Source organism: Tigriopus californicus, chromosome 9 (assembly GCF_007210705.1).
Source record: "Tigriopus californicus strain San Diego chromosome 9, Tcal_SD_v2.1, whole genome shotgun sequence".
NCBI lineage: Eukaryota > Metazoa > Arthropoda > Copepoda > Harpacticoida > Harpacticidae > Tigriopus > Tigriopus californicus.
In genome coordinates this window covers 13,544,146-13,559,085 of record NC_081448.1, presented here as the reverse complement: position 1 = coordinate 13,559,085, position 14,940 = coordinate 13,544,146, and the positions used below count along the sequence as shown (strand labels likewise).

Below are 14,940 nucleotides of genomic sequence, written 5' to 3'. Positions count from 1 at the left end.
CACCACATCTACTACCACCACTACCACCACTACCACTACTACCACTACTACTACCCCTACTACTACTACAACCACCACCACATCTACTACCACCACTACCACTACTACCACTACTACCACTACTACTACCCCTACTACTACTACAACCACCACCACATCTACTACCACCACTACCACCACTACCACTACTACCACTACTACTACCCCTACTACTACTACAACCACCACCACGTCTACTACCACCACTACCACCACTACCACCACTACCACCCCCACAACAACAACAACAACGCCAACTACTACTACTACTACAACCATCACCACAACAATGCCAAGTACTACTACATCAACAACAACAACTACTTCTACTACTACTATCACTACAACTACCACCACCACCACCACCACAACAACAACAACAACAACTACTACTACTACTACTACCACCACCACCACATCAACAACAACAACTTTAACTACTACAACTACCACCACCACCATACAACCACCCGCGATAACAACAACAACAGCAACGGTCAGCACAACTTCTATCTCATCTTCGACTACAGAAGGGTTTGATGCCGCTGACTACTACTACCAGTACTACGACATGTATTTTGACGAAGCCAATGTGCCCCCCATGGCAGCTAATAGTACCGACGAATATGAGTTCTACACGGATGTTTTCTATACTGACCAGAAGAATTTCGGCTTAAAAGTGTTCAAAAACGCCCATAGCAACACATTTAATGATTCGTTTGATTTAGACGCTGTGAAAAGCAAGTACCTTAATCCTGATGGATCCGTGAAAAGCAGAGTGAAAAGGCAGGCCCTCAACCCATCATATAAGGGGAGGCCTTTGCCAAAAGTGGTGGGCATTCTTGATCGAAGAGCCCCAGTGTCGTTCCGTCGCAGTGGATTTGTGGCAATCAATCTGGGAACATTTACAATTATTTCCGCTGGATCTCTAGGTAAGACATTTGTGTATCGGCCTCTCCTATTAAGACATTATTTGAAGAGTAGGTAAAAACAATTCTTACGATGTCATTTTTGCAATATATATTTTTCCACCATTTAATAGATTCAAGGGCATAAAAAGGAGAAAAACAAACTGCCTAAGCTATATGCACCTTGTAACGGGAACATGTATACAAATTTGGTCACTGGTGCAATCAAAATAATCATTTATTCGTTTTTTCAAATTGCGTTTGTTTGTTACTTTACAATTACTGGTTTGGCGGGAGGCTTGTTCACAATGCATATTGAAGTTCGTGAGGATGGTTATCAATATAAAACATTATAATTATTTCAAACATAAGTAAGAACGGGCTGAAGTGCTTCCAAAAATACCCAATCCAAAAAGCAACTAGTGCCACATTAGTAACCACTGGAGCATGGGAATGGATGCTAGGGTCTGGGCTTAATATTTTGGAAGTGACTCCTACTATTGAGATCTGTCCCAAGTCATTGAAATAACGTGTTTGTGGTTTCAACTCAATCAAGCGACTGGGTCAAAAGTTAGGCTCACTCGAAGCACCGTACATGATGGGTACGCAAGCAATAATCACAAAAGGGCCAGCCCATCTGTGAAGGATTGATCAATGAGCTTTAAGAGGGTTTAACTTTTGATCAAGTCGTTCGATCTAGGTGAAAATTGACATATGTAGTCTTAACATCCTGGGACCAGTCTAATTTACGCATATTTGAAGGGAGAGCATGGCACAGACTATGGCCAACATACTTGGAGATCAGTTCTCTAGTGTGTTTTCAACTCCACTGAGTTTGGGAGCAACAGTCCATTGCTCTATTGATGAGTTTGTTGGGACTGGCAAGGCTTGTCAAGTTGAGCATTTAGATGATCTCGTAGTCACAGATCAGGATACTTTAGAGGCCATCAGGGACTTGAGACTCTCGAGCTCCCCTGGCCCTGATGGGTGGACCTCTCAGTTTCTGATGAGATGCTCCCAGGTTCTTGCTCCTGTTTTCTCGTAATTGATGCGTTGCATCTTGGACCAAGGCAAGTTCCCCTCTTCTCTGAAGGTAGCTCATGTGGTTCCAATTTTCAAAGGGGGAGATGCGTCACTCTCCAGTTACTATAGGCCAATTTCTCTCACTTCGAATATTGCGAAGGAGTTTGAGAAGATCATGAAGTTCAAACTTGTTGAATTTCCTGATATCCATGAAGTCCTTCCTCCTAGACAGCATGGGCTCCGAGCACATTTTAGCACGGTTACCCAACTGATTGAGCATATAGAGCAGGATATTGAGGGACTGGAGAGCCATGAATCAGTCGATGTAGTTTATCTCGACTTTGCCAAGGCCTTTGACAAGGTAGATCATGGCCCTTTAGTTAACAGGCTCCATGAGATTGGGACCCAAGACAAGGTTCTCAATTGGCTAAGAAGTTTCATTTGTGGTAGGAAACAATTAGTTAAGGTTGAGGGATTCCTTAGTGACGTACATGATGTTAAGTCGGACGTCCCTCAGGGCTCCATTTTGGGTCCTCTCCTTTTCATTACCTTCATTGCTCCGCTTCAGAAGCTTGTTAGTAGTAATGTCAGTATCTCTTCTTATGCTGATGATACAAAATTGGTATTTGGTAGGAACGGTCAGAACTCTGGTTGTCTGTTAGAGGTCCTAGACCAAATCTACTTCTGGGTTGCAGCAAGAAACATGGCACTGAATGGAATGAAATTCCGCTCAATGACCTTTGGGTTGACGCCATTAGACACTCCACTATTAGATGATGAAGGTAAGGACATTGAGCAGGTCTCATCCATGAAGGATTTAGGTGTAGTCCTCCAAGATAATGGAAAGTTCGATGAGCATATCCAGTTGAAAGTTGGTAAAGCTTTTCAAACATGTGGTTGGATATATCGCACATTTAAGTCCAGAGATAGTATCACGATGCTAACTCTGTACAAGTCGATTGTTCAGCCGCATCTTAAATATGCCTCTCCCATTTGGGCTCCAATTAGTTCAGCAGGTTTGCAAAAGCTGGAGCAGGTCCAACGATGTTTTATTAGGAACATTGAGGATAAGAGAGAGCTCTCGTATCGGGAGAGGTTGCAAAGGTTGGGATTCTACAGTGTTCAGAGAAGGTACGAAAGGTATCTAGTACTGTACGTTTTCAAAAGCATTCTTGAGCTTTGTCCCAATCCAGGATTTAGGGTCAATTGTATTGACCGTAGAGGCTTAACTTGCGTTTTGAGAGCACAGTCAAGCCCTCGAGAATCCAGGCTAGTTAGAACAATAAAGTCCAACTCTCTTCTTTCTCAGGCTCCTTCGTTGTTTAATGTGCTCCCCTCAAATATTTGTTGGGAGTATGTAGGTTTTGATCCAGTAGCATCCTTTAAGTCGGACTTGGACACCTAAAATTCCTGATGAACCCTATATTCAAGGGCCAGCAAGAACTACCAACTGTAATTCGTTGGTGCATAAGATATTCATTGTTTGAATTTAAAGCTAAATCAAATGAAAACATTTTTCGTCTTGAATTTCTGAGTTAGGAAGTCCTTAAAAAAAGACAAATGAATGAGTAAACTCCGAGAGCTAGGGTACTAATATACCTACGTAAACAGTATTAGAGGATTCCCTGACTGTCCACTAAAAATAGCCAGAATATCTGAACGATTTTGATGGTGTTTCTTAAAATATAATCAGTTACAAGTGATTTGGTAAGATGCACAGATTCAAATGTTTTGTATTTATTTCCATGAACGACTTGCATGTGAGGCGCGTTAAGGACAATTAATAAAAGAAAACAGTTTTAATCTTTGTTTTAAAGCGTACAATGTCAGACCAACTTTAAAAAGGCTAGCGTTGCAACTGAATCACCTCGGCTTAAAAGCAAAAGGAAAAATGACAAATTATCGTAATTTGCGACTTGATTTCGAGTGAAAGGGAAAACTGAGCAGAAAATGACGTTACAATAAAGCGAATATTGGTTCACGTACTTGGAACTGATTCATTGTTAGCCTGTACATGGCGAACAAACGTGAACTTAACGAAAATATCCTGATTTCGATCATCTCCAGATGCATTTGCTTGAAAATTGAATACTTTAAACTTTGAATGCATTATGTTCTTTGAATCAACTACATGGAAATGCGACAGTTATTGTCACTTTGTGTAGCATAAAGTCAATGGTTTATGGGCCCGTCGTCTTTTCGGGAAGACTCGCTAATGCTTAACATTTCCCTGTTGCTATGACAGGTTCAACACATGTGTAGCAAACATTTTTTTACAAATTACTTTTTGCGATCAATTTTACACCGAGGTAGGTTGTGCTTATTCACAATGTCCCGATGATAGTTTCATTTACATTATATCACTACTGATCAATCGACATTCTGTTAAAAAGGGCTGAAAGGAGCATTTTCAGGTGATGTGCAACTTCTGTCTCATGCTTTGCGTTTTGATCAATTATATCAGATCGGTTGTGCCCAAAAGAGATTAGAGACAAAGTTCGACTACCGAAACAAATACATTTTTTTTAGATAAACTGAATACAACCATTTCTAAGTAAGGAAGAGTACTTATGAAGGATGATTTTCCCAGTTTTTTTCCGAAAGCTATGATGTTGGTCATTGATCAGATAAAGAGGCCAGAGTTAAGATATTCTAATTGATCAGTTCAACTCAGGTTCATCTAAAAAAATTCGTTTGACACTTTTAAATGTCAACAAGTAACCAAGCAGCCCTTTTCTTTGTATTAAATTCCGTCCATAAATGCATTACCATTGAGTCAACTTCAAAACCCTTAGTTCGTGAAGCTCATATCCGAATAGTTGCTAAAGATGAGGCACTTCTTTTTTTTCTCGCCATTCTGAGGCGTCACATGGTCCTGTTGCATTTCCGTGTCGTTTTGAAAACGAAAACCACGGCTAGTTTCAGAGCTCCAAACAGTAACGATAATGGTGTAGTGGTAAACTCAAAACTAGCTGTAAATTACCTCCTTTGAATTCTGGAGTGACTTGAACGTCGACATTTTATTCTTCTTCTTTCTTTCCTTTGCTTCTTCAGCGTCTTTATCACGGCATTGTTCCGTTCACTCTTCCTGAAGCTATTAACGAAGGAAAAAGGAACTTGGATGGCGAAGACAATACCAAATTTGAACCCTTTGTCATTTCTCAGATGAAGATTCTTGCACCACCATTGTTTGTGGTTGAACAATTTGTGAGCGAGTCACTTTAATTGTAAATGACCCGAAACAGATATCCCCGTGGACTTTTACATGTTCGACATTTGGCCCAGGATTCATTCATTTCTTTGTGACATGATTCAGCACAAAGGCGCCTTAACAACGGTGAGAATGAAGATGACCAACCTGGCTCTTTTGATCTCCTCTAGCTCTTCTGAAGACTACGTTTCAATAACAATTAAGTCATTTGGATGAAACTACTACTGTGTTCACGGATAAACGCAAATCAGTCTCCAAGATTATGATTGTTAGTGCGTGAGTCAAAAGTTCGTAAGGCGGACAAGACAGAATGGCCGTATTTCAACTGAGTCCCTTGTAATCAAAAGAGAAGCTCCAAGCTCGATCGTGGATGATGCTCTGGTGCTGACTTGTGACAAAAGAGATGCTGTTTAACTGAACTGCCACATTGAATGGCCTCCCTCCTCGTTTTGGCTCCTTTGGAATACGTAGCACATACTACAGGGTACTGGAACCTCCCTCCGATCCTCGTTCCCATTTCACTCTGGAAAATCTAGTAGTACGCTACAACAACTACTTTACCAAACTTTCCTCTCGTCAAATGGTTATCAGCCTGGGAAAAAGGGAAAAAAATACTCAGACACTTTTTCCCCTGAATACCTTGGCTCTCTTATGAACGAGAAATGATTGTCTAAAAAGGTACCTTCATATGATGTGAGAGGCCTCGTTGACGAATGCGACAAACCATGAACCCCTGAAATATGGACGGGGATGCTAGGGTCTAGAACTAGACCTCTATCTAGAACTAATAATTTGGAAGCGAGTGAATGCATTGCTTTTTCTTTCAAGTGAGACTGGCATCAACTCAATGCAATTAAGTATTTCGAATATCAGTTCAATCACAAGACTGGGTCAAAACTTATGTCCTCTCAAAACACAGTAAATGAAGGGTACGGAATGGATGATTAAGTTGTCGTCTGGTAATCAATTACCACAATACGGCTTGTCCATTCATTCTGTGTTATATTGTGTGCTTTGAGAGGACACAGCTTTTGATCCAGTCCTGCGCTTGCCTTGAAAATTGACATACATATAAAGCTGAAGTAGGCCAGCCTTATAGGAAGAAGAACGCAATGATTTGACCCAATTCCGAAATGCCCATTCTCGACCCAAGCACCCCCGTCCATATTCCAGTGGTTCATGGACAAGCGTATGTTTTGGGCGAGCCGCCCATCTGGAGTTGGGTTGGAATATTTCGGGTGACTCCGTTGATCGTCAGGACCACCGAGAAGTGAAATGTTGAGGAAGGTTAACTTTTTTCATTATCTTTCCAAGTCTCAACATAATTTTTGGAAGGACTACAGCAAGACTGAGCACACCATATTAGCGTCGAGCACTAAAATTTAAAGGGAAATTTTAAATCAATTTAGAAGAGTACAAAAATGTGTGACTTTGTAGAAACCTTTCACACGGCCGGTCACACATTTGTTAATGAGGAAACTTCCACAATACATATATGGTGAGTTCGTCACTCGAACTAAACGCAAATTGGTTGGAGAAGTCGGAAACATGTCGTGGAAATGAATATGCCCACGAGCAATGCTGTTGAGTGGCTGAGGAAAGGTGTTCCTCAATGGAGTGTCCCTTGCTCCCTACATATTACCACTTTAATGATCTCTCAAAATGTGGTGCTGAAGATTGTGCAAAATATCCCGACGAGACAGCAAAGGCTGCCCAAGGAACACTTTTGAGGATCTCGAAAGCGTTACATGTAGCAGCTTTAACTTAGTTCGAAAAGAACAAGATTTGTCTCCAAACAGTGAAACCCTCTGTCTTGAGATTCGATTTTGCCACAATATTGAACGTGCCGGTCAAAGGTCGGTCACTGCTCGGACATTGAAGCAGGAAAATAATGATGATAATTTCCATCAGAGTGAAGGTAACATAATCAAAATATCAACAACAAGATCACGCTAAAAACTTTTCTGAGGTATCAAAAAATCAATTGTAGCAATTCTTTATAAGACTAAGATCAATAAAAATGAATCAAAAAAGTCTATTACGGTTTAAAAGTAATTTCAGGTATGTTACGGAGTAAGAATGACGCTTTTTATACGATGCAATGTTAGATGAACAATTCTGTCTACAACTCCTTTAACAAAGCACTATTCAGCCTCAAAAGTCCAAGTAACGTACCGAAAATTTGTGCTGACGTCATCAAACAGGTATTGCTTAAAGGACCCACGTTAAAGAGGCTGAGTTTTGGTTGTCATTATGTAATCTGATCTGTTCATCTCCGCCCCTTTATTCACCCCAAGCCCTTTGTTTAGCTTTATTTGTATTACTGACATCATCCAGTTATGTGAGTTATATGCGTTCTTTATTTTTTTTTTGGCGAACTACAATCAATGCAAACTAAAGTGATCATCTTTGCGATCATGATCACTGACTTACTAGGTAAGAAATATGGCAAAACCAGCTTTAAATTGTAAAGATTACCCACTTCGTTCAAGCTCATGCACCAATGGCTAGGGTCATGAAGAATAATCGCTCGGCGATATTTGATTAAGATCGAGCATCGTTCCTTGTCGTCTTTTTTAAAAGTTCTCACCATTAAAAGAGGAATGAGCATTCAGAAAGACCCTTTCACCCACTAGCTACGTAAAAATGCGAGCTCAGATCATCTTAAGTGACGAGCCAATCTCTCTTTTTTAGTGGCAGGAGATTTGATCCGAAATTGAGAGTCCACCTTGGTCTTAGTGTGGCCAGCTCACAATAAACAGTGCTTGTAATGGCTTTTCTTCTATATTGCCCAAGCTCATTTCTCTGTCAGAAGTAATGATGCGGACTTAACGATCTTGTAAGAAGCGAAATTGAAAGGCTGTGATGGTCGAGGCATCACTTTTCTCGTCCATTGCCCAATTAAAGCGTTCCCAAGTGGAAAATGAAATAACAAAGTGGCATCTTCTGCACAAAAAAAAGAGAAAAGATGATCAGTGAATTTTGATAATCAGATCTAATCGCGATCACTCGAGAATGTAAAAATGCAACTTGTCTTGACCAAGTCGCGTTTTATTGGTTGATTGGTTGGTTTTCCAATTTCATTTCAAGAAAATCTGGGCCAGTGCGGTATCCAAGGGAAAAAGATGTAAGATTCCCATTGCAAATCATCCTTCTTTGCCTTGGAGACCAAGTGCCGCCATCTTGGAAATATTGCAAACAAGTGGCGGTATACGAGAACTTTGTGAAGGACATGTCTCTAACTGAAACGTTGCTAGCTTTGGTTAGCATCATTATTAATAGTCCAGGACTGGAACAAACCATCCAAAAATCCTATAGGTCAAGCGTGTAATTGAACGGGGCAAGTTTCCCTCAAGAGAAGCTTGTCTTGCCAAAAGTAAAAAAAAGCAAAAGCAGGTCCAGCCAATCAGACCGAGCGGATCGAGCAGTTTTCATTTAACCCTATCAAAACGTTCGGACGTGATTCTTCCCCCAAGGCCGGTCATTTCTTGCTCATTGGATAATTCGCTAAAGATGCTGACAAAGGTTTTTTCCCCGAGTACAAAAAACGTGAACGTATTGTGCTTTTTTGGAATAGATATGAACGGTTGAATCGAGTATTTCATAACGTTCGTCATCCAGAGATTCCTCCCCAGCTTCCCAAAGACCTCCAGGCATTTGCAGTGTAATCTGTGATTGGCAAAATGATCCATTGCACTTAGTGTGAGACTTCTGCAAAAGACGTGAAAAATATTTCCCACAGATCTCGGTTGTCCTTGGTGACACTACAATCATTCTTGACCTGGGACAGCTACTATCTCACCTATTCTTTTTCATTCATTCATTCACTCGTTAGTTCGTTCGTTCACTCATTCATGAACACTACATTAGTAACGCGCGAATACAAAGTGCACCACAACGAAATTGGTTAATGATTTAAAGATAGGCTCAAAATCTGCATTTGACAAGTCATCTTATTTGAAATTCTCACTTCTTACCTTCCCTCAAAACTGTCAGCAAGGTGACATGCCTGATAAACATTATCAGATATTCTGAATGACAGTTTTGGCAAAAAGTCTTTGCATATGCCAAAAGCTAATGGTCGAACAAGACTTTCGATTTCTCGCGATGTGAAGTCACTCTGAGTTTAGCTAACCCGATTGTTTTGTTTCTTTCTTTCAGGAGCAAGTCTGACCGCGGCTGCTGCGGCTGTGGCCGCCGGGGCAGGCAATGTTGCATCCGCGATAACCAATGTTGTAAACACTCCGTTGGTGACTGTCGGGGTTGGCGGGGGTGGGGGTGCCGGTTCCACTTCCACGTCGGGATCCTTCCTGAACAGTTTGAGCACTTTCCCCTTCTTCCAATTGGGCGGAATCTCCGGCCATGCCATCATTCATCTGATCCTCATCGCGTTCCTCCTGTATGTGTCCATTATCCTATGGACTGACGGCGATCTCTTGGCGGAAGGCGTCTTCAATTTCCTGACCCGTGGAGGTAGAAGTAAGTGCAAATATCTCATTTAAGAGGTCTATCCTGGTTTCCAGCGACCTCTTGACTTGGAAATGGCTTGAATTGACCAAATGCAGCCTGGACGAACGAGGGATATTGAAGCTGATCTCTGATCTCGTATACCTTGGAATCAATCCTGGAGCCTATGAGACCAGAAGACCAGACGGAGGGGGTGTCGTAATCAATCTTGGCAGTAAAACGCCCTATCCACATGGCCAATGACACCACCACATAGCAGGATGGCTGAGAAAACATTACTTGGCTGGGAGTATTAGTGGTTTTTTGTCCATTGCTGAGATTGCATCTAAATTTAGAAATTATCGTCACCACAAGAGCAATGAATCCACTCGACAAACACCGCTTGTCTTTTTATGCACTTACAGCTCTCAAATACACGCTTAGTGACTCGCTGCATTTATTAGGGCCAAATTAGACTGAAGGGGAAAAATGAACACCATTGGCCTGCCTGCTTGGAGGCGAATGAGACTTCAACCGTGCTACTACCACTTGCCAGATTGTTGGAATCCTTTGAATCATTCGTACCTTCGACCACCCCATATAAAGAATTCCAGGAACGGGGTATTGACCGCATAACTTTGGTTTGACGGCAGAGGTCATGGGATCAAATCATGAGCACCTCTGGGAGCAATTCAAAGTGCCAGTAGTTCTCTGGTCGGGGCAGTTCAGATTCACACGTCAGGAGGCACGCCTCCGGCAACCGCAGAGTGTCAGTCGGATCGTGTCTAATGCACACATTCGCATGACTCTGTGTAAGTAGATCTGTCCGGGGATTACCGTATGTATATTTCTGGCTTTTCGGGTCAAATCTGCCTTTGGTGTGTAGGATCGGGGTTGCCGGGGTGAATCCTAGAACACATACACATAATTATGGCCTACGATCGAAATTTGCTCGCTCGGACTTCAGAGCTGCATCCGAGACATTTCACTTTCGATGGAAAGGATTGGAGATCAATCACGTGTGTCAACCAATCAGGGGTGAACAATTATGTTGATCTAATCAGTCTCTTTTTTTTCGCAATCTATCGAATCAGATAAGCTCAGCAAGTCGGTCTGTTGGAAGGCGAGATGGTAGACAAGATTTACTTTTCCTATGGAGGGATTTTTCCCAAAGTCCTAAAGAGCGGGCTAGTTGATTTATTTTTTGCTTACTTGCACTCTGGGACAATTTCTTCCTCTTCACTGTATGTTGTCCTGTTGGGATGAGTCAGCAATGCAGCTCAATTGGAAAACAATTAAGCGCCATTAATCTTACCAACACAAGTCGCTGCGTTGACGGAGTGCGTATCTTTGAAATGAAAATCTTGACCGAGAGTTTGACTTGATTCTTCAAGTCCTCTGAGGCTAAAAGCTTTACCCGAATGCTATTACCCACCATTGGGCTATGTTTTTTTGAGTGAGTTGAATATCAAGCAAGTATGCTACGTAGTTTGTAGATTTCGATTCGTTACGATCTACGAATATCGAGAAGTGATGGTCGGACTTGTTTGTCTCGGCTCGTTCAGGCTCGTCTTTTTTAGGATATTGCTTCTTAAACTTGCATTGAGTGAAGTGAAAATCCTCGTGCTTGAATGGATTCAATCAAAACATTTCCCCTCTACGAACAGAGCAGTGAGCTTCCACAGCCGGCGTATCAAATCAATGGTTTTAGTAATTAAGCATGCAACAATTCCAGCTGAATCGCCATGTCGATCGACGTCGTCCACCGAGCGGTGATCACCCCACGGGCCAGAAGAAGATCATAGCCAAGACTTGAAGATTGCGAAATTTTTCGGCAATAAATCAAAGGTGTGCTTCCAGCTTCCAAGTTTTATATGGTTCCTCCAAGTTCATTGCACTGGAACCCCCCTTGGATGCATGTGATGAGAGTCGACCACTTCACTGGCTGACTTCTTGATCATTTATTTGAACCAGAGAAAGAGAACTTCCGGACAGTTTTTCCTTTCTCGACACTTGTCATGGATGTTATTAGGGAGCAAACGGACTTTCGTTTTCTTGTTCTGACGAAACCCTCGAATTAGCCCATTTGCTAATGGATTCTGTCTCCGCCTCTGTCTGACTTCTTTTAAGTGTTCACTGGCTTATTTTTCATTTTAATGAAGGCTGCTGCTTTTCCCAAGTTCTGGATGAGCTTCGCTAGTTGCATTGTCAATTCATTTTCCTTGTGAACAATTCATCGGCAGCCTGATTCTTAATTAATCTTGATTGCAATTGGACACTCACAACCGTTAAATGATGGCGGGATCTAAGCACGTAAGTGTGACGAGAGACCATATCCTGGAGTATGCCATTGAATAGGCCTACCAATGCCTTCTTCTAAAACCTGACTTCTATTGACTCCTATCAGACAGGGAAAGGATCTCTCTCTCTCTCTCTTTCTCTCTTGAAGTGTTTCAAATCCAGCTTGCACCACGCCAAGACTGATACACTTCCTACTTATTAGATCCGCCCCTCCAAACATACCCCAGTGTGGTGTCCTAGGATTACTAATGTGCCGCCACTCATGCTACTCATGCTACTCATGCTACTCATGCTACTCATGCTACTGCCAGGGAACACACGCACCCTGGACATTTCATACTGTGCTCCTCTCCAGTGAACTTGGTGCTTATTAGAAGCAAAGATGGCGAAATGCCGTTTCGTTCTCCTCCTCCTCCTTGTGGTCCTGCTCCTTGTCGGACTTCGGAGAAGTGAACTGAAGGTTCCTGGCTTGGACAGATTATGTAATTGGCGATCATAAGAGAAATCTTTCGCCGAATGCTGTTGCATGTGTTTCACAGTCATTGATTTTATGTGCCTGGCCAGCTATTCGGACGCTATGGATTGGTGGTTATCCATGCACACGGGGAGGAATGAGCATCTGGTGGGGCAGTGACCTTCAATGGGCCTGGTCCCTGGTCTCTGGTCTCTGGTCCTGGCATTGAGATCTCTAAAGGAGGACGCGACCCATTTTCGCTCCCACTCAACCAACCATCATCAACACCTTTTGGACTTTGGCTTGGATGTGTTTTCCTTCTCGCCAGAGCTCACGTGTGTGCCTATAAAACCACAAACTGTGAGCTACTAATGTCGGTTATAAAGTATCTAAAAAAGAAGAAAGTTGTTCTTAGCTAAATGCACCTATGGCTGGTGTGCCAGTGGCTCCTGTGAGCAAGGTAGATTGCCGCCGAAGTCGATCTCGAGGTTCCACTTCGATGAGCACCACTTTGAGAACAGAAGAGAACGAACAGAAGCTGAACTGAACTCGACTTCAGAGGTGCTTGCAAACAATTCATGAAACATATGCCATTCATTATAAACGAACGAACCAAGGAGCGAAGTGAGGAAGGCAGAAGGGCAGCCCAGCTGGCAGGCAGGCATGAGGGCAGGAAGGAAGGCAGGTAGGTTCACTAGATAGATGGATCGAAGAACGCAGACAAGAAGCCAACCATTGAATAAGGAGCTGGCGAATTATTAGAAACCACCAATTGTTTGACGTTGTATCGTGCCTTTTTTGACTCGAGTGGCCCAATGGTCAAAGTGCAGTTGAAATCTGCCCGCTCGGATTGTTGGATTGCCAGTCCGTCCACGAAGAAATGCAATGGATTTCTTCATCTCAATGGTCCGTCAAAGCAGACACACATTAGACTCCTTTTTGTGTGCCAACAGGCCTGAACTAATTTGTCAATGCAATAATCTTCATCACATTGAACCTCATTATGAGAGATAATTACATCAAATAAAGCATAAATCATCCCATGAAGGCATCATAAAAAAGACGCGTCTCATCATCAGCGTGGACACAGGAACTCTAGTAGCATGAATGAATAAGTCTCTGAGAAAGGATGACGGGCATGGTTGACGTTCAATTGTTCGTCTTCTTAGCCACCTAAAAACCCGAGGTTAACCGCTAAACAATTTATAGCTAAGACAGAAAGAATCCCTCCCCTCTCCCAAACTCCCTGACAAATGGTGGTCATTGGAGAAGTTGTGGAATAAGTTTCAAGTTTAATTCGTCTATGGAGAGCGAGAAAGAGCGATACCAGAGAAGGCCTTATTCCCCACTACCCTCGTCGTAATGGTGTGCGTCCATGCTTTGGCCACCGGGTGTATTGGTTGTACATACATGTACTTACAATGTAGCGAAGTGTTCACTTGAGTTCTACCAACGTACATGGACAGTGATTACCTTAAGTGAAAGTCGACACGCTTTGTAAATTCGGTTTCAAGACCTCTTCACATAAAATACTAGAGACTGCTCGATACCTACACACTTGGCGGGGATAAAAAAAAAAGCTACGGTTTTCCGGTCATTAAAATGTACAAGTGTACTCGTACGTGCATATGGGAGTACTTAGTAGATAAACAGTGCGGATACTGTATATCCATGTATACTGTACACGGTACGCATGTGGTGGGAAGGGATAGTACCTATGCGCCGGCATTGTCTGATTGCTCGTGATAGGAATGTAAAAATGACTGTTCAATAATGAAATAGCACAAACTGATCCACCAACGGAACTTGAATGTGGTCGCTGAGGAGGGAATTTCTGGAATACGTAGAATGAAATCTTTCTTCAAAATGGCCGAAACAGACGTCAATTAGACCAAGGAGACAATCTTGTCCAATCCCGATTGATCCGCAATTTGACCAAAGCACTTTGGTTTTCTCTCGGGATTGATCGAACCGCATTTCTGATTAATTTACGAGGATATCGACGAGGAAGCGCACAAGGCACCCGGGGATGATTGTCGTTCCCTAACATTAAATACCTCCAGATATCGGATCATTAGGTTTACCAAACAATCATCACTAGGGTATGAACTGAGGTCTCACTACCACTCTTGTACACAAGCAATGCCAAGGCGATCCAAGAGTCATTGGCTTAATTGACCGGCGAACGCCTCGTTTTTTCATTGTGGTCCAGGGAATGGTTGGAATGAGCGAGGTTTTGCTACGGTGGGTTTCCCAAGATCCTCTGGAAACATTGACAAATCAAACGCTATCATTCATGTCCACCGAGATTAATCGTCCTCTCGTCTTTGGTTATTTTTTGCAGATGTCTTCCAAAACATTCGTCGGAATGTGCACGACGACATACAATACAATGGTGGATTCATGGGCACCATTTCTCGCGTTTGGGGGTCCATCACCGATTGGAAGGTGCCCTCAGTTCTGAGGCCTCGACCACCGTCCTACTTAAGTTCAAGACCGCATCGGCCCTATCGGCCACAGAGGCCAGATCGGCCACCTCGGCGCCGTAAAGATGGCCG

The 14,940-nt window shown here is 42.6% G+C and overlaps 1 protein-coding gene across 1 annotated transcript in view; it reads left to right on the top strand.

Moving 5' to 3' along the window:
* Positions 1 to 31: 31 nt before the first annotated feature.
* LOC131886766 (uncharacterized) overlaps positions 32 to 14,940 on the top strand; it is a gene marked incomplete in the record, with an annotated part of 16,236 nt that continues 1,327 nt past the window's right edge. Inside the window, 3 exon segments of the mRNA XM_059235164.1 lie at positions 32 to 971; positions 9,343 to 9,660; positions 14,727 to 14,918. Of these exon segments, the coding sequence (XP_059091147.1) occupies positions 329 to 971; positions 9,343 to 9,660; positions 14,727 to 14,918 (1,153 nt within the window).